Source organism: Hyaloscypha bicolor (genome assembly GCF_002865645.1).
Source record: "Hyaloscypha bicolor E unplaced genomic scaffold K444scaffold_117, whole genome shotgun sequence".
NCBI lineage: Eukaryota > Fungi > Ascomycota > Leotiomycetes > Helotiales > Hyaloscyphaceae > Hyaloscypha > Hyaloscypha bicolor.
In genome coordinates, this window is record NW_020194619.1 from 410884 (window position 1) to 428025 (window position 17142).

Below are 17142 nucleotides of genomic sequence, written 5' to 3' on the forward strand. Positions count from 1 at the left end.
AGCATCCGCATGCTCTTTCCTCTTTAATAGAGAGGTGCATAGTTATTGAGGCTGGCTTCGTACGTGCCATCTATGAAGCCGCCACGTGCCCAATCTCGATTCGGAACCTCAACAACCACCAACATCCACCTACAAGACTTTCACCACCACTGTGACATCTCAACCGAAAGCCAAGCCAGCACCATGATAAGCCCATAGATGAGAGGCTCCCGATGGCCAGCGATACACCTCAACGGAGAGCCCAAGAAAATCGGAAACAACGGAGAAAACCCTTCTGCGGGATTACCACCTTGATGTTTGTTGCTTCGCCCTTTTGCTTCAAAAGCTCAAGCTCACCCTGAACCAGACCAATCCTATTCGTGATAACAATCATTATACCCTTCCTTATCATGATGGGACAGTCCCCAGAGTCCAAATCTACCTATCTAAAGTACAGTCCGGTCACGGGATATTTCGAGCAAGATGAGCCCGGAACTGATCCTCGGGAGTATGACTTTGTAAGTCCTATGGCCAACGGACCCGAAATGGATCCTGACAGTGTTCAGGTCAGCCATAGCTTCGGCTTGATAGAACGAGAGTATGACACAGATGCCATATTTGATCCAAATCACGAGAGAACGCAATGGCAGCGGTTTCACTTCCACATCGATGAACTGAATGCGCATGCTGCCCCCGGCGTTCAGTTCAAAGTTCTTTACCGTCTGTCCCCTCCCTTCATCCTTCTCAGATCTATGCTGACAATCATCAGTCGGCCGCCACGGAGAAGGCTATCACAACGTAGCAGAGGCATTATACGGCACTGAAGCGTGGGATGTACGTCTCCCCCTGCCCTCTCAAACCTTCTTTTCTAATCAACAAAGTGCTACTGGTCCACCCAAGACGGCAACGGCAACATCACCTGGTCCGACGCCCTCCTGACCCCGGCCGGCATCGCCCAAGCCTCCCACGCTAACGCCTTCTGGCGCACCCTAACAACAGACCACGGCATCCCGCTCCCACAATCTTACTACAGCAGTCCTCTGCTCCGCTGCCTCGCCACCGCTTACTATACCTTCTCCTCGCTCTCCCACCCTAAAGACTCCCCCTTCCTCCCCACCATCAAAGAAATGCTGCGCGAGGCAATGGGAGTCCACACCTGCGATCGCCGGAGCTCGAAGTCCGCTATCAGTAAATTGTATCCCGATTGGCCTTTTGAAGAGGGCTTTGAGGAAAATGATCCCCTGTGGGTGAGCGATTTGAGGGAGGCGGACAGCGCGATGGTTGTTAGGGCTCGGTCTGCTATGGATGACATCTTTAATGCGGATGGGAATACGCATATTAGTATTTCGAGTCATTCAGGGATGATTGCTAGTCTTTTGGAATGTAAGTCTTCCTTCTTTCTTAGTCAGAGGGTAAGATGGGTTGAGTAGAGCTAATTCGATTCAGTCATCGGACATCGAAAATTTGGTCTGGGTACGGGACAGGTTATCCCTGTGCTGGTCAAGGCAGAAAGAAATGCTGGGCAATTACCACCAAGCGGAGACACACCATGGGAGAAAGTGGACCTTTGCACCGAGCCTCCGGCTATACTTTTACCTAATTGAGAGAACGAGAGAGCTGAGATTTCATCTTGCATGACCACGAAATGGAGGTTTTATATGCTTCCAGCGAAGGTGATCTTCATGTCGAGCTTACTTTGCAATGCCTGTCTTTCTATCCTCGTCTCTAAAAAACGGTCTCACACGAGGAGTACGAAGACTCTTCGAACTCAAACGAAAAAGGTAATATAAGTTTCGATACAGTAGTCCTGTTGTACCGAAGGGCTGTGGAACGATGTCTGCAGAGATTTTTGGAGGTTTGCCATCGGCTCTTTCAAACTGAACAGAATGACTTATTTAGGTGCTTTTGAACAATATTCGTTCGAAGGATTTGAGAAGATTAAATGACAAGTGTCAGAGAGATGCCGAAAGATAGGCAGAAAATCAATGACAGCCGTCTGAGTAATGATAGCAGTGGTTACACCACATCTCTGCCTTCCCCTAGAAATGAACAATAGTCGTCCGAAAGGCCCGCGAAGAGTAAATGACAACGGATGAACGATGACAGCAGTGATTTTACCCCATCCCACTCCCTTCCCTTCCCTATCCTATAATATATCCCCATGTAATCTTATTTCTACACTATCAATACATTATATCGCAGCAAGCTTCAGCGGCCTCGGGAGCTTGGGCAATGTTCTGCTTTGTTGCATCATTGGTGCCATTCAAATTCCACACCTTTAGCAGTCTTTTTCTTTAAATGGCTGGACCTTCAACGGCTTTGGGGGCTGCAACACTCAAGGCTGAGTTTGCCTCTTAAATTAAATTCATTTCCTTGCTTTATACATTTTTGGTCGTGAATAGAGTCGTCGTTGCCCTTGCAAAGCAATTGAATGATGGAAAGTCTTCTCAGCGAGCCCTTTTGGCTGCTTGCTTGGAAGCGGGGAATAGATAGCGTAAGGATGAAACGTTTGGCTAGGCTCGACTCCTTCTTGCTCCACCTTCACCTCGAGAAGGAGAGAGCTGTAACTGCCACGGTTGGACGCTGCAGTTATTCCTTATGGGGATTACAACTGCCCTATCTTACAACTTAGGCGGCTCGGAGAACGAGGACGACGGGATACTCGCGTATACATCTGGCCCCACGCTCAAGGGCAAGTCCTCCCTCGAGATTTTAGAAGTGAAATGGAAGAGGGCAGAGATTAGTAATGAATGCCGATCGTCTGATAGTTCCGCGAGGATTAAGTTGACAACAGCCGAATCGATGACAATGGACGATTTCATCTTATCTTTGGCCTTCCAATTTTTACATTCTCCCCTAAGCGTCCACTATAACAACAGAGCAACCCTCCCGGCGGGGGGCTCCCGGGGACGTTTCTTGTCTTCAAAAATCGTCCCTTTATTCCTTTGCTTGTTTGGTCGGTCGTATGGATCTGCTCGACCGTGATAGAGTCGGCCTGGATTAGCTTTCAAATAAGATTCACATACGAGAGGCGAGGCAGTGCAATATTATTCTAGGAGGGACTCTTGCCAGGTATCTTCGGATATCTTTATGGAAGTAATGGACTTTTTGTGAAGGTGACTTCCCTTTCAGGGGACCAGTCAAGCCAATTCCCCCGCCGGTGTGAACAGCTCAAGTCGACAGATATAAATGCCCCCTTCGTTCTTTAAAAGGTTTCTTTCTCACTATTCAGACGGCTAATAATTCTTAGCTATCACCACAGCATTTCCCCGTGCCAATCTCTATATATCTGCTTTATGGATATAGCCTTCGGAAGAGCTGTGCTAAACAACCTTGATAAAACATATCGTTAAAGACAAGGTGGTGAGGGCCAGAAACCGAGAGGATTGCAGTGTGGCACATATCCTTGTTTTATACTTCCTCTTATTAGCAGTCAGATTACCCATTTCCGAAAGCTGGGAGCTCACGACGTGAACGTTGTGGGCCTTCAGACCTTCGCCATGCGGGATGATTCGAATGCGGAAAAATTCGAGACGTTCTCCACTGACAAACCAACATACCAGAAAGAACCCTGAGTTTTGATACTTGATACTTTCCGCATCCCTCATCTCTATAAACAGGACTAACAAGATCGATTCAACTTCGCAGGTACCCCAGCTGAACACCAACCAAGGCTGCGCCTGAAATACCCATACAGAAACTCAAAAGCGCAACAATAACCAAATACAGTATTGGCGCTTTCCCCGCTACTCTCGTGCGAGGGTATTCTGATTTCGGAGCAAATGGCCCCACCATCTTCTTGATCGGCTTGACATTCTCTCTCTTTGCCGTCTCGACGCCTCTTCGCATCCCTGGTAGGGCATCCATACTTTGTGCGTTCTTGAACGCCCAATATCTGGATGGAGAATAAGTATGCAACACTCGAGACAGAAATACAGACAAAACGTTGGCTGAGAAGCGATGTACACTCACCGTTCAATCCCATCCTTATGATTCCCCCTCTTGTCCGCCGCAACCCTCTTCTCAAAAAATTCATTCAACGTTGGTCTGAAAGCCTTGAAATCAAAGAACGGCATACTAAACCCGCAGCTACTCCCCACTTGATCTAGATGTCGAGAAGTCAACCATTGGCTCATTGCCTTATTAAAAGTGTTCTCGCGAATCACGAGACTGAAACAAAGGAAAGGGATTGCGTACGAATGTGCACTAATACCACCGCCCTCGTCCCTGCAATCGCATCCACCATATTCTCCCCCACAAAATCATTAAATTTCCTCGACCCATACTCCAACACCTCACCCTTCCCCCATAACCTCACGATCTGCGGCGGCCCCTCAAAAGCGTTAAACAGCACCGTAATTCGCCCATTCCCCTCTTCATGCAAATGACTCAACGTCTCGATCCCAGAACCCGTCAAGTCTAAGTACCAGAATGTCGTCGGGTTGAGAATCCCGAAGTATTGCCCACCTTTTGGGGAGATGTTAATGTGGCCTGTGGAAGAGAGGGGCGCCGTGGCTACCCAGAAGACTTTCTGTTCTAAAATCCATTTTAGGACGGACGGAGGGATGGTCTCGTAGAAGGCACCCATTTTGAAAGGGTTGGGGGATTTAGATGAGGTGGTTGGTTGGAGATGGAGACGCAGGGAGGAGAGGTAGAGAGGGTGAGTCAAGTTAAGAGGGGTCAAGATTTATCTTATCGGCGGAGAGTGCAATTCGGGGAGAAGTCCGAGATCGGCGTTTGTTATTTTGAGCAGCTACACTTACGGGAATCGAAGAAGGGTTTTTGCTTGCGTGAGCAAATATCAGATCGTAAGCTCGGCCTGTTGTTGGACAATTGAGCTTGAATTTGGTTGGTTGCTTCCGAAGATGGGGTAATTGAGGGGCTCGGCAATCGAGACCCGGAAGAACTGGTGGGCCGAGCCGACTGAGAACCCCCTTTTCCAAAAACAGATAATTTGTCGAGGACCAGGGGCTCGCTTCAATGATGTAAAGGATTTTGAACAGCGGAACATATTATTCTTATCCAAATCTCATAGCCATCAAAATCCCGACGGTGAAACTTTGTTGTCAATAAAAGTAATGCTGTTAAAGACCGCAGATTACGGAAAATTGACTCCAACAATAACTGCTAGACGTGAGCAAAGACTTGTGATCTTTGCTGGTCTTGGGATTGCGGCAGGGAAGGAAAGAAGGGGTGCCTGGGATGGGATCAAGATTTGTTGGTGGAAACGAAACTTCATGGTGGGGATGGCCGCCAACCGTTCCAATGCCGTGGAACCTTTCCAGTGATCGTGACAAGTTGTCTCGTTGCTGTTGACTACGTTGGGCACGGAATTGTTCCAGCAGAAGAGTTGCCAGACGTTGTAGGGGATAGCATTCAATGGAGGTTGAGTATTTCCAATGAAGCAGCAGAACCACCTTTCTTGGGAGTCTCACCTGGTACGTAGATCTTGATGTTAAACACCAATTGATATCGTAATACCCATATGGCCAAATCTTTATGTATTTGACACCCGAAAATGTGAAACATAAATTCAAAATTATTACACAAAATTCGGCCCCAATTTCCACCAACACGGATCCACCCCGGCCGCGCTTCCGGCCCCGCCAAAAAGGAAACTTCTCAAACAACACCTTCCTCCCCCTGCCCTGCCTCTCCTTAACCATCAATGTACGAGATCCGCACCGCCGGCCTCAAAGGGCTTGGTGTCTTCTCCAAAGCATTCCTCCCGCGAGGAACACGAATATTTTCCGAAGCGCCTCTCCTCGCAATCCGGTCTGGTCAAACTGCAGGGGACATCTATTCCGCGTCCCGATTTCTTTCGCCGGAAGATAAGGGGAGCCTTTTGGGGTTGTCGACGCATGTTACCAACGAATTGAAGATTATGAGATGGAGTCAAGCTGCTTGGTATACTTTAACTAATACGGTTTCCGAGATATTTGGGAGGAAAGGGAGGGGAGTAATAGGATGGCCGAATCCTAAAGAGCACGTGACAGTTCTGAACATTTTCAGAAACAACGCTTTCAATCTGGGCGCCAGCTCCTTATTCCAGCAAGCTGTCTTCCCGAGAATCTCGAGGATAAACCATTCCTGTGTCCCAAACGCGCAGGGGAATTTCCACGACGAGATGGGGCGGTTTAATGTTCATGCGACGAGGGATATTGAAGGGGGTGAGGAGGTGACGTTGAACTATTTGCAGGAGTTGGGGACGGCGAGGGAGTCGAGGCAGGAGAGGTTGTGGGGTGGGTATGGGTTCGCCTGCGAGTGTCCAGCTTGTGATTTGAGTTTGGAGAGAGCGAGACAGGGGGAGAAGAGGCGGGTGAAAATGCATGAGGAGCTGGCGAAGTATGTTGAGGGGATGGCAAGTGGTGCTGTGCTGGTTTTGGAGGCGGAGTTGGAGGCTGTTCAGAGGTTCATCCGGCTGCTCGAGGGAGAGGGAATCGCTGGGAGGGAACTGTCGACTTTGTGAGTGACCACCCAAATCGGATTGTGAAGTGTCACTTGCTAACCGAAAACGGGTACAGATATTTAGAAGCTGCAAAGCTGAACCAGGGTTATGAAAAATACGAGGAAGCCTTGCGCTGTGCTGAGAGAGGATTGGCCATCGACGGAGATTGTTTAGGTACAGATCATCCGCTGTATCAGAATAGCTTGAAGGCCGTCCATGATTTGAAAAGACTTCAATGATCTCAGATTCAATTTACAGAATATTTTGCTCCATGGTTCGCCGTCACCAATTTTGAGAAGCTCGAGGTTCAGCGGGGGATCAGAAGACACGAGACTGGAGAAAAGTGCGAGGGTATTGGTAAAATCCAGGAGTTCATATTGCGCCGGAAACTTCCTAATGTTCTTTGTATCCTGGAACAGGCAAACCTCATCTCATGACCCGAATATTCTCAGCTGTAAGATTTCAATATCCCGAACTATCAAGGACAACTAGAGACAGACAGGGTGACGGAGATATCTTGAAAAGCGGACATGAACTTCCCAAAAGCACGCACTGAACATGCCGGGGAATTGGTGGAGAGCAGCATTGCTTTGGTATTTACACTCCTTCCGATGGTATCCAGCCGAAACCTGCTCCAAAATTATCACATCATCATTCATCCACCCGTATTGCCGTATTCCCTATCCCCAAGAAAATATTTACTTTCCCCCGAACCAAGATGAGATGCCTGACTTGGCTTTTGAAGCTTCTGCCTCGATCTTGCGGTCTGCGGCATCAATCTTCTTCAATGCGTCATTCTTGGCATCTTTGCCGTATTGCTCGACCTTTGCAGCTTCGATGCGGGCTTTGTCGACCTAGAGGGGGTTTGAGTTAGTTACTGCTCCGGAAGGCTATGTTAGAGGATAGAGAGTACGAAGAGTTGCAGATAGTAATGAAGAGTGCATGGTAATCTGGAGCACTTACAGCAGAGTCAACCTTTGAGCCAGCTACAGTTGCCCACTTCTCGGCATCCTTCTGAGCCTCCTTAGCGTGGCCTGGGATCTCCGACTTGACTTTGGCCGAAGCCTTGGAAAGATCACCTATGTTTACTTAGCAAGAAGGAACAACAACAAGCCACGCATGCAACGTACTCTCAAAGTTCTTCTCTGCAATCTTGGGATTGCCGCCTGCAGTGTACAGGTAATAGCCCACTCCACCAGCTGCGGCCGCCGTAACGTACCACAGAGCGTTGGACTTCTTTTGTTGAGACATCGTGATTTAGTTGACGACAAGCTGAAGTAAGTGGAGAGAATCGCAGTGCGTGAATTTGGGTGTGGTAGCGGTAAAGGTACGACCTGTGGTTGTTGTTTTGGAAATGAGGAGAGAGCGGCGGGATTATTGCATGATGAGCAAGGTGCTGCGTTGATTGGCTGAGCTTTGTGGGAGCGCTTTCCCAGTTGGTTTCCCCAGACACGTCATAGGTTAAAGAAGATGCACAGATCGAATAGAGGCCCGTGAGATCACGTGTAAACGTATGAATGGTGGCTTCAAGGCTTCAAGCTTGCCTTTCCCCGAAGAAGCAGCGGGTCCTGATAAACTTGGCAGATCATTTGGCTAGCTTTTGAGCTTCGCAAAAACCCCACGCGTCATCGCAAAAAACATCTGAGCTTCCATCGGAAAGTCTGAAGTGGAGCTACATGCTGAAATGGCAAGTGCCAAGTAGTACCTGGACCTGGACTCGTACAACACGCAAACGCAAAGCAAGCAATCCTACCTCATTGTTTGCCTATTGCGGGGTTTGTTCGAATTGACTTGCCTGTGATATCGACAGTTTCACGAGCTGCACGGGATAGACCACTGTAGCAATGCTTCGGTAGGAATGTCTCTGCTTCGCAAGTCGAAACGTCGACCCCAACCATTGACAGACGCCGACTACGACCACGAAATTCGTCTGGAGGATCATACCAAACCACAATCGCCTCAAGGGCATTCGAGAAGCCAGTCAGATGGCCTACAGCCTTCCTCTACTCGTGGTTCAGATTCCTCCTCGAGAAGACACAGCGATGTCCCCCTTTATAAACACACGACGCCCCTCCATATACGGGAGGAGTTGATACGGCGGAAATTCTCGAAATATCAGGATCGCCGCGAAGCGTCTTACGATGGGCAGCAAGAGGCAGCTGGGCCAGAGGACGGTGACGAAGCTCAGAATGACGAAGCTCAGGACGGAGAGACGGAAGAACGAGGGCGACGAATATCCAAATCACTGGCACCAAAACCAGCGGAAGCCGAATCTGCGATAGATATCTTGTACGAGAATCAACGTGGAGGGTTTCTCTGCGGGATACCCCTCTTTTCTTCGAAGGCGTTGGGTGGTCTCGATCATGCTCCGTGGACGAATAGTGCACATAAACCGAGTGCCACGGACATCACAAACGCGCAGGTGCCAGATCCCTTGTGGGAATGGGCTTGGAAGGAATGGCATATAAATAAGGATGACAGAGTGGATGGCGAGGGCTGGGAGTACTCGTTTGCCTTCGGCAAGCACATTTCCTGGCACGGTCCTCAATGGTGGAATTCCTATGTCCGTAGACGGGCATGGACTCGAAAGCGAATAAAGAAGCACAGTGGCTATCAGTCGAATGAATCACATATGCTCACCCCTGAATATTTTACGATTCACGCAGCGGAAGAACGGAAATCAAGCCGAGCTACCTCTATGGAAGCAAGTACAATGAATCGACCAAGTTTGGGATCTCTTGCTAGACGGGATATTGAAGATGATATCGTCGTTGAGGAAATCAAGGATATTGCGTCTCTGATGAAAGTCTTACGGCTTGCCCGAATTGACCGAGAGAAAATGGAAGCAGTGGAGAACTTCACTGAGCACGGCGGGGATGACCTTCACTACCTGCAAGAATATATGCATGAGATCATGCGGATGTTCATATTCCAAGCTTCGCGGCGTCTTCTCCTTACACATCTGCTCAAGATTTTCAACGAGGCTTCGAAGGAATGGGACAAAGAGGATGCTGACCCCGTCAAGAAACGGAGACTTGAATATCTGGAAGCAGCAGTGAAGCATGCTGATGAGGAGGTTAAGAGGCTGGAATTCTGGAGTGATGTGAAGGACATGGCCGAGAAAGGCCATACTATAGGGGCCGTGGATGAATCTAAAGGTTGGGACAAGAGCTGGGCTGGTCTTGATCATAGCGGGCCGAAGGATGTAATGTCCGATAAGAAGGTCCCTGGACTGAAGAATTGTGAGCCGAGAGAAGGAAATGGGACAGCAGTAAAAAAGGATAAAGGGAAAGGAAAGGCACAGGATTAGCATACACAGGGCGTTCTGCAAATCTCTTTGGTCAGCATGGCTGCATAGCCTCGGATTGGGATTGGGTAGTTTACGGGAAATAAAAGAGACTCCTCCCATATCTTTTAGGCTTCATGTTCAAAACATCCTTGATGGAGTCCTATTGAATGAATTGTTCCTGCTATGACTTTTCTTAAATTTGTACATTACAACCCAAATAAGGTACTTTCAATTTCGAATAATTAACAGCGTTTTAAGAAACTCGAATGTCGAAGTGAAGTGTACTGTAGAAAAAGGGTGCTTGTTACTTGCAGGGGCTTCGGAGCGGCCGAACTTTTTACCGACGACCGCAAACTTCGTGAAGCTCTCATCAAGTTCAACAGCACCAGCACATCAACGAAAAAGAAATGCCGAAATCATAGCGAATGTCCCTGGGAAGTCGAATTCTAAACCGAGGCAGGGCCGCACTATCTGCAAATCTCGCCTCGACTCCCAGGGAGCCTTTACTCTTCCTTTATCCCCAATGGATCAGAAAATCTTCAACCGCTGCGGAGACAGCTTCTAGTCAGGATGGCAGATTGCCAGTCCGGTCAATTCAGCCAAATGTACCACGGCAGCCTCTTCCATCAAATACTGCGTCTGCGAACGACGATGAAATCTCTTTACAGCTGCGCTTCGACAAACCGAAAGCAGACCCTTCAAACGTGCCAACAAATTCGAACGCTCCAGCGATGACTACGAAAATCAAAGCCAGATTAGAACCCAGAATTGATCACTCCAGGAACTCGGAAGAGGACAGTTCTCGGAACCATGACCCTTCGGTCATCGAACGACAAGTTCGCAGAATCCGGCAGACAGAAGAGAATGCCAAAAGAAATGAACTTGCGGATCGAGGAATACGGAATGCATATCACACTTGGAGAAGAGAAGAATTGAGGTCATGGTTACCCGATTGGCGTATCATTCTTGCCGACTTGATCAAGCATACGCCACAGCAAGGGAAATGGCTGGACGAAGCACTAGAACTTGTTATTCCTCTGGAATCATTACCTCGATTGGTACATGGAATTGATGATTACATTTTGGACATTGGATTTCAGCACGGTGTCTCTATCCGACTGGGGGATCGAGATGAAGATACGCAGCAGTACCGTCGTTTCATTGTTTCTGGACCTGCAACTTCAATCAGTAAAACAACGGCAGACGTTCTACGAATTGCACCAACCACGGAGATGAAAACCACTTCAAAACTGATACCTCAGAAAACAGATGATCTAGCTCTCGAAGCGGCTGCGGAGAAGGAGACTTCTCTCATAACCCAATCAGATGAGCCAGAAGTCAACGTACGATATACTTTATTGGACCTTCGGCCCATGAAACTGAAGGTACTACCCGAGCAGATTCCGAGGCCAAAGACTTGGACTCACGTGTCTTTCCTCGACTATATTCGAGTTTTGACAGCATCAAATATGCCCAATCATCTCAATCGGTTTGGCTTTAGGGCGGTTAAAGATCATAATACTGCCGTGACCGAGATCATACGAAACCTATTCAAAGACCCGGAATGCAAACATGCCATATCAAGAACGGCATGTAATGAAGCTATGCAATACTTTGTCAAGATCAACCGGCTCGAGGATGTTAGAGTGCTTTTTGTTCACATGGAGATGTTGAAATTGGCGATGGTTCCTGAGACTTTCAATATCATGTTGCGAGGTGCTGCGAAAAACGAGGACCTCCATAACTTTCACTTCATATTACATCTTATGTTACGGCGAGGCTTCGCCCCAAATGGCAACACATGGATAGCTTTCATGATGGCCCACCCAGACGTTCGCGTTAAGCTACACATGCTGGCAGCAATGAAAGCTAAGGGACTCACATCTCACCCGTCGATAATGAAGGAAGTATCTCAACAGCTAGTCCAACCCGAAATCAACTCATCCCTTGAGCAGAACCTGAGCCAGGCGCAATTCGTAGCTCACATGGATTCTCGATACGGACCAGACTGGCTCAGCCTTGACAGTGCAAACCGAGCTTTACACTCCCTTGGAGCTCGAGGATTGATATCTCGCTGTTGGGAGTTCCTCAACTTTATGAGCTCACGTTTCATCCAATACGACAACTACTCCATAAACACCATTCTTCACCATTGCAAGCAAGCAACAAATCTCACTGGTGCAGTTGAACTCTTGCGCAGTCTTCCGACCAGAGGAGATTTTGGGTTTGTGCCAGACGAAGAAACATACCGCATCCTGTTCGAACTTGCTTGGCGCTCGAGGAGCTATAACTTGGCAAGAGTGATATGGAGATATGCCTGCCTCTCAGCTGCGACGACTCGCACAATGAGAACGCGTGTTTTCACAAGCATGTTGTATGCGGGTTACAAAGACCTTCAACCCACGCCGAGAGAGAGGTGGAAGCAGTTTGCTGGCCCGGTCATTTTTGGTGCTAACCATCACGACGAGCATCCCACTCATCTCTGGGCTAAGATGAACCCGGAAGAGATTGCTTCAGGATCCGGATCGACTCCCGACAAGATTAATCATGGAGACAAAGATGGCTTCGGTGTGTCTGTAGCAAAGGTCGCAGAAGCTACAAACACGGGAATGGCGAGAGCAGATGCTTCACGACCCGAAGTTGGCCAGCCTGGAGCATCAAGAACCCAAACCACTGAGATAGAAGGCACAATAAGCATATTTGAAGAGGATCAAGATTTGAAGACGATTCCCTTCGACGGCAGCCGCGAGGACGCCCTCTCCCCGGAAACTCAAATTCCCGGCACACAACCTGACACGATTGGGCATTCATCAGCCGAGTCAGCTGAGACGATATTCACGAACATTAAATCCGACAAGGGTTATCTTGAGAACACCTACTTCCACCTTAAGCTCAAGAAGTTCACCCCCATAGGCATTGTCGACCCGGATGAATCCGTAGTCCAGACCAAGATGCAGCTTTGGAAAAAGACAAGGGATGAGCTGAAGCTCAAACTCCTCCAGGATCTCGAGACATATAAAGAGTGGAGGCCTGTTAAGCCATTTTCAGAAATGTTGGTTGAAGCCTTGGAGAGTGATACCCGGTGGAGGGGAAATGGTGACTATGCGGAGATGGATATGCAGTCTTTGATCCGAAAGGTTATTTCGGTTCCGATAGCCATGAAGAAAGGTTATGTTAGTCAGGGAGAGCATGAATGGAAATGAGTCTCTGTTGTATCACAGAGGCTTATGTATAAGATATGGCTTGTAAAACATATGTGGATCGATGATATTTCACGAGGCTCATGAGACTTCGAACACGATTATAGAACAATTCCAGCTAATTGAAGAGGCCAAAACTGCTCTTCTTCATAACGGCCAGTGTGGAAAGGCGCCAATGTACCAACCGTCCCAATATTGACACGAACATTAAGCCATAACAGAAGTTTCTCTTCCAAATTCCCTTGCCGCATCACTCACCCCAAACTCCCCGTTGAATAACCAGTTCCCTTTAATCACCAACCCTATAACTAACTAACGTATCAACCCGATGATTCGTCGTACTAAAACTCCTCAACTGGACCTTCTCCCCATTCTTAATCTCTTTCGCATCACTATCCCCCCACTCCATCGGCACATCACTATCGGCATCCGCATACACCAACACATTGAACGTGCAGTCGCCCTCTAACTGAGGCAGAAAAGTAACTGACGCTGTGATCTGTCGGAAGATGGACTGGATCTCGGCTTGGATCTCTGCATCTGTTTTCTCAGGCGCTGGGGCTGGGGTATCGTTCCTACCTCATATCAGGATTTCATCCATTTCCAACTCTCAGTGGAAATTTGGGGAAGGGGTGATACATACTCAGGCACAGCATTCTCCTTATCTGTCGCCTTCTTCGCACTCGCCTTCTTGCTCGACTTGTTGAATATCTGCACATCAAACTGCCACCTCTCGACATGTTCGCCCGTATCTTTGCTGGTTATGACCACAACCAGCTTCGAGATCTTGCCGTGCACCATCCATTTGTCGAGCTGCGACATGATTTTCTTGATGTAGGCTTTTACTTGGTCGTCAGAGGAGACGAGCATTGTGAGGCCGTATTTCTTGACCGCCGTGAAGTCTTCGGCTGGGTAGACGCCGCGCTGGAATCTGAGATTTAGTTAGCATTTAGTGAAAATTTACCTGAGATTGGAAACATACAGTATTGTGTTTATGGAGTATTGGAACTGTGGATGTTAAGTACCTCGACAGATGTTTTGGTAATTCGAGACTCACGAATTCTGCGATCAGCTTTGCTGAGCCTGCAAGTTGTCAGATTCGTTCAAAATTGCGTGGTAGACCCCATACCTTTCAGCTTCAGCTTATGCAGCTTCGATTTATCTTTCTCTTGATCGTTCGACATTTTGCTTGTGGAGTTGCTCCTCAATCATCATTCATTCGACTGAAGTTCGATGTAGATTTGGACTTTATCCGTTGCTACAGTGACCATCCTCGGCAAGTTCCGCCACTTCGAAGCTTCACCCAAATAATTTTTGACCGAGAACAACGCGAGAACAGCATCACGACAACGTCAAGCAGCCTAATGCAGCGATGTCCATTTCAACTCCTCCGGCTCCCTAGCTCGATACGAACGCAATATGCGTCTCAATTACTTAAGCACACACGCTCATTCAATATATCGATAGCACGATGCGCTCAAGCTCAGAAGCCCGTCACAGAGCTTGAGCGCAGGATTCAGGCCATTCCAATTGAACGATTCCGTAACTTCTGCATAGTGGCACACGTCGACCATGGCAAGAGTACGCTCAGCGATCGATTGCTAGAGCTGACGGGCACGATTGCGCCGGGTGGCAATAAGCAGATCCTCGATAAACTGGACGTTGAACGAGAGAGGGGCATCACTGTCAAGGCGCAGACTTGTAGCATGATATTCAAACATGAGGGAGAAGATTACCTGTTGCATCTAGTGGATACGCCTGGCCATGTTGACTTTAGAGCAGAGGTGTCGAGGTCATATGCTAGTTGTGGGGGAGCACTACTGCTTGTGGATGCGAGTCAAGGCGTGCAGGCGCAGACGGTGGCCAATTTCTACTTGGCCTTCTCTCAAGGGCTGATTCTGGTGCCGATTATCAATAAAGTCGATCTCCCTTCTGCGGATGCGCCGAGGGCGTTGGAGCAGATGCAAACTGCGTTTGAGTTGGAGCCCAGCAATGCGGTCTTGGTGTCTGCGAAGACGGGTCTCAATGTTGAGAAGATATTGCCGAATGTTATTAGGCAGATACCACATCCTGTGGGCGATCATACAAAGCCACTCAGGTTATTACTGGTGGATTCGTGGTATGATAATTACAAGGGAGTAATTTTACTGGTGAGGATATTCGATGGGCAGGTCAAGGCTGGTGACCACGTGGTGTCATTTGCTACAGGTATCAAGTACTTTGTAGGAGAGGTGGGGATCATGTATCCCCATCAGATGCCGCAGACTACTCTTCGGGCTGGCCAGGTTGGGTATATCCATTTCAATCCCGGAATGAAGAAGAGTCAGGAGGCACTGAGTGGAGATACCTTCACCACTGTTGGATCGGAGCATACCGTCGAGCCATATCCTGGATTCGAAGAACCGAAATCTATGGTCTTCGTGTCTGCGTACCCGCTAGACCAGAGTGATCATGGTCATCTCGAAGACTCGATCAACCAGATCGTGTTGAATGACAGAAGTGTAACTCTGCAGAAAGAGTCTTCAGAAGCATTAGGTGCAGGTTGGAGGCTTGGATTTCTAGGCACACTTCACTGCTCTGTTTTCGAAGACCGACTGCGACAAGAACATGGTGCCAGCATTATCATCACACCTCCGACAGTCCCTTTCAAAGTCCTTTGGAAGGATGGCAAGGAAGAAATCCTCCAGAACCCAGCAATGTTCCCAGACACAGATACTCAAGGCCAGAAGGTGGCCCAATTGCAAGAGCCTTACGTCTCAGCAACCATTACCCTCCCAGAAGAATATCTTGGGAAAGTAATCGAGCTTTGCGAAGCCAACCGTGGCGAGCAAAAAGAGCTCAACTTCTTCACCGCCACGCAAGTCATTCTCAAGTACGACCTTCCCCTCTCTCAACTTGTGGACGATTTCTTCGGCAAGTTGAAGGGAGCAACCAAGGGATACGCAAGTCTCGACTACGAAGATGCCGGCTTTCGAGAAAGCAACATCGTCAAGATGCAGCTACTCGTCAACAAAGTTCCCGTCGATGCAGTTGCTCGAGTCGTTCACTCCTCACAAGTTGAACGACTCGGCCGAGTCTGGGTGAAGAAGTTCAAAGAACATGTTGATCGGCAAATGTTCGAGGTCATTATTCAAGCCGCTGCGGGAAAGAGGATCGTGGCTAGAGAGACGATCAAGCCGTTTAGAAAAGATGTGTTGCAGAAACTCCACGCATCTGATATCGGGAGACGGAGGAAACTGCTTGATAAGCAGAAGGAGGGGAGGAAGAAGCTTAAGGCTGTGGGCAATATTGTCATTGAGCACTCTGCTTTCCAGAAGTTTCTGGCTAAGTAGATGGATAACCTATATGTTTATGTTGTAGAATACAACCACTTCTCAAGTTGAGCACTCCATGTGTGTTTCCTACTGAGAAGCAGATGAAAGTCAAATTTCATAGAAAAGATGGTGATAGAGTACACAGGGACTATCATCCGATATCAGGTAATTCGCCTCCTATGAAATAATACTTCAGGTCCCTTGAACAACCTGTATTAAAGCATGGTTCCGCAGCGCTCTGATTGTTCAAAAGACTTATGATCGATGATCTGACGGTCATAGGCAGCCGTAGGTCCAAAATTTATCGTCATTTAAAATTTGCGCTGCTTTGGCTCTCCAGCAGAGGATTGACTAGAATAGAGCAGTGCTTCATTGTTTGCAAAAGAAAATTGTGGTTGTCTAAAACTCCGAATTAGGAAGTTCGAGGTCAGAATGCACCTGCCAAAAGTAGTTTTTGTTCCGGATTGGGGCAGGCATTTGATGGGGACATTGAATATGGCTCTGAGACAACTGAGAAGAGTTGAATTGAAAATGCTCTCGCCACTTAATGGTACGCCCAAATTGCCTTCATATACACCATACGAAATACATATTGAACATCTGAACATATCTAATCACATCACCAGTACAGTATATCAGCATCCACGCATATCTCATGACATCGTCTCCAAGAATCATGGCCCATCCAATCATCCATCGTCTGATCAATTGAACACCTTCTTGGCCGAGGACCACAGGCTCTTTAGTGGTCCATTCGACTTCGACCTCTCCCGCTCCTTCTCCTTCTCTTTCTCCCTCGCAGACCTAGAAGATTGATGATATCTCGGTTGCTCCTTCACCAAATTCCCCTTCGCCCCAGTAACGGAAGTCTCCGGACTATCCTGACCACCTTCAGCCGCCCTTTCCTCCTCT

General features: G+C 48.1%; 8 protein-coding genes across 8 annotated transcripts; 5 read left to right on the top strand and 3 right to left on the bottom strand.

Moving 5' to 3' along the window:
* Nucleotides 1-389: 389 nt before the first annotated feature.
* On the top strand, nucleotides 390-1583 carry K444DRAFT_644598 (phosphoglycerate mutase family protein; the record flags this gene model as incomplete). The annotated part of the gene is made up of 5 exons (XM_024884983.1): nucleotides 390-497; nucleotides 546-699; nucleotides 749-813; nucleotides 861-1362; nucleotides 1426-1583. The coding sequence occupies 5 exons, from the start codon at nucleotides 390-392 to the stop codon at nucleotides 1581-1583; spliced, it is 987 nt and encodes a 328-aa protein (XP_024733750.1).
* A 1616-nt stretch (nucleotides 1584-3199) lies between these two features.
* K444DRAFT_615276 (pyridoxamine phosphate oxidase family protein) lies at nucleotides 3200-4752 on the bottom strand. Its single transcript, XM_024880700.1, has 4 exons — nucleotides 4177-4752; nucleotides 3952-4084; nucleotides 3447-3874; nucleotides 3200-3395 (listed from the first exon to the last, which is right to left on the bottom strand). Exons 1-3 carry the CDS (start codon nucleotides 4565-4567, stop codon nucleotides 3616-3618), a joined length of 783 nt encoding a protein of 260 aa, XP_024733751.1. The 5' UTR covers nucleotides 4568-4752; the 3' UTR covers nucleotides 3200-3395; nucleotides 3447-3615.
* Nucleotides 4753-5356: 604 nt separating this feature from the next.
* Nucleotides 5357-6760, top strand: K444DRAFT_36869 (SET domain-containing protein). Its single transcript, XM_024872255.1, has one exon. The coding sequence runs from the start codon at nucleotides 5648-5650 to the stop codon at nucleotides 6446-6448; it is 801 nt and encodes a 266-aa protein (XP_024733752.1). The 5' UTR covers nucleotides 5357-5647; the 3' UTR covers nucleotides 6449-6760.
* Nucleotides 6761-6784: 24 nt separating this feature from the next.
* On the bottom strand, nucleotides 6785-7701 carry K444DRAFT_565529 (uncharacterized protein). Its single transcript, XM_024877103.1, has 3 exons — nucleotides 7558-7701; nucleotides 7391-7506; nucleotides 6785-7281 (listed from the first exon to the last, which is right to left on the bottom strand). The coding sequence occupies exons 1-3, from the start codon at nucleotides 7676-7678 to the stop codon at nucleotides 7126-7128; spliced, it is 393 nt and encodes a 130-aa protein (XP_024733753.1). The 5' UTR covers nucleotides 7679-7701; the 3' UTR covers nucleotides 6785-7125.
* Nucleotides 7702-7992: 291 nt separating this feature from the next.
* K444DRAFT_615279 (uncharacterized protein) lies at nucleotides 7993-9898 on the top strand. Its single transcript, XM_024880701.1, has one exon. It carries the CDS (start codon nucleotides 8286-8288, stop codon nucleotides 9735-9737), a length of 1452 nt encoding a protein of 483 aa, XP_024733754.1. The 5' UTR covers nucleotides 7993-8285; the 3' UTR covers nucleotides 9738-9898.
* Nucleotides 9899-10141: 243 nt separating this feature from the next.
* K444DRAFT_534678 (uncharacterized protein) lies at nucleotides 10142-12919 on the top strand (the record flags this gene model as incomplete). Its single annotated transcript, XM_024875229.1, has 2 exons — nucleotides 10142-12286; nucleotides 12686-12919. The coding sequence occupies 2 exons, from the start codon at nucleotides 10142-10144 to the stop codon at nucleotides 12917-12919; spliced, it is 2379 nt and encodes a 792-aa protein (XP_024733755.1).
* A 286-nt stretch (nucleotides 12920-13205) lies between these two features.
* K444DRAFT_534940 (mitotic spindle checkpoint component mad2) lies at nucleotides 13206-14006 on the bottom strand (the record flags this gene model as incomplete). Its single annotated transcript, XM_024875243.1, has 4 exons — nucleotides 13206-13491; nucleotides 13560-13847; nucleotides 13899-13924; nucleotides 13974-14006. Coding segments are annotated over 4 exons (633 nt in total), but the record flags the coding sequence as incomplete, so codon positions are not given.
* A 254-nt stretch (nucleotides 14007-14260) lies between these two features.
* On the top strand, nucleotides 14261-16437 carry K444DRAFT_615281 (GTP-binding protein-like protein GUF1). The gene has a single exon (XM_024880702.1). It carries the CDS (start codon nucleotides 14281-14283, stop codon nucleotides 16246-16248), a length of 1968 nt encoding a protein of 655 aa, XP_024733757.1. The 5' UTR covers nucleotides 14261-14280; the 3' UTR covers nucleotides 16249-16437.
* Nucleotides 16438-17142: the final 705 nt, after the last annotated feature.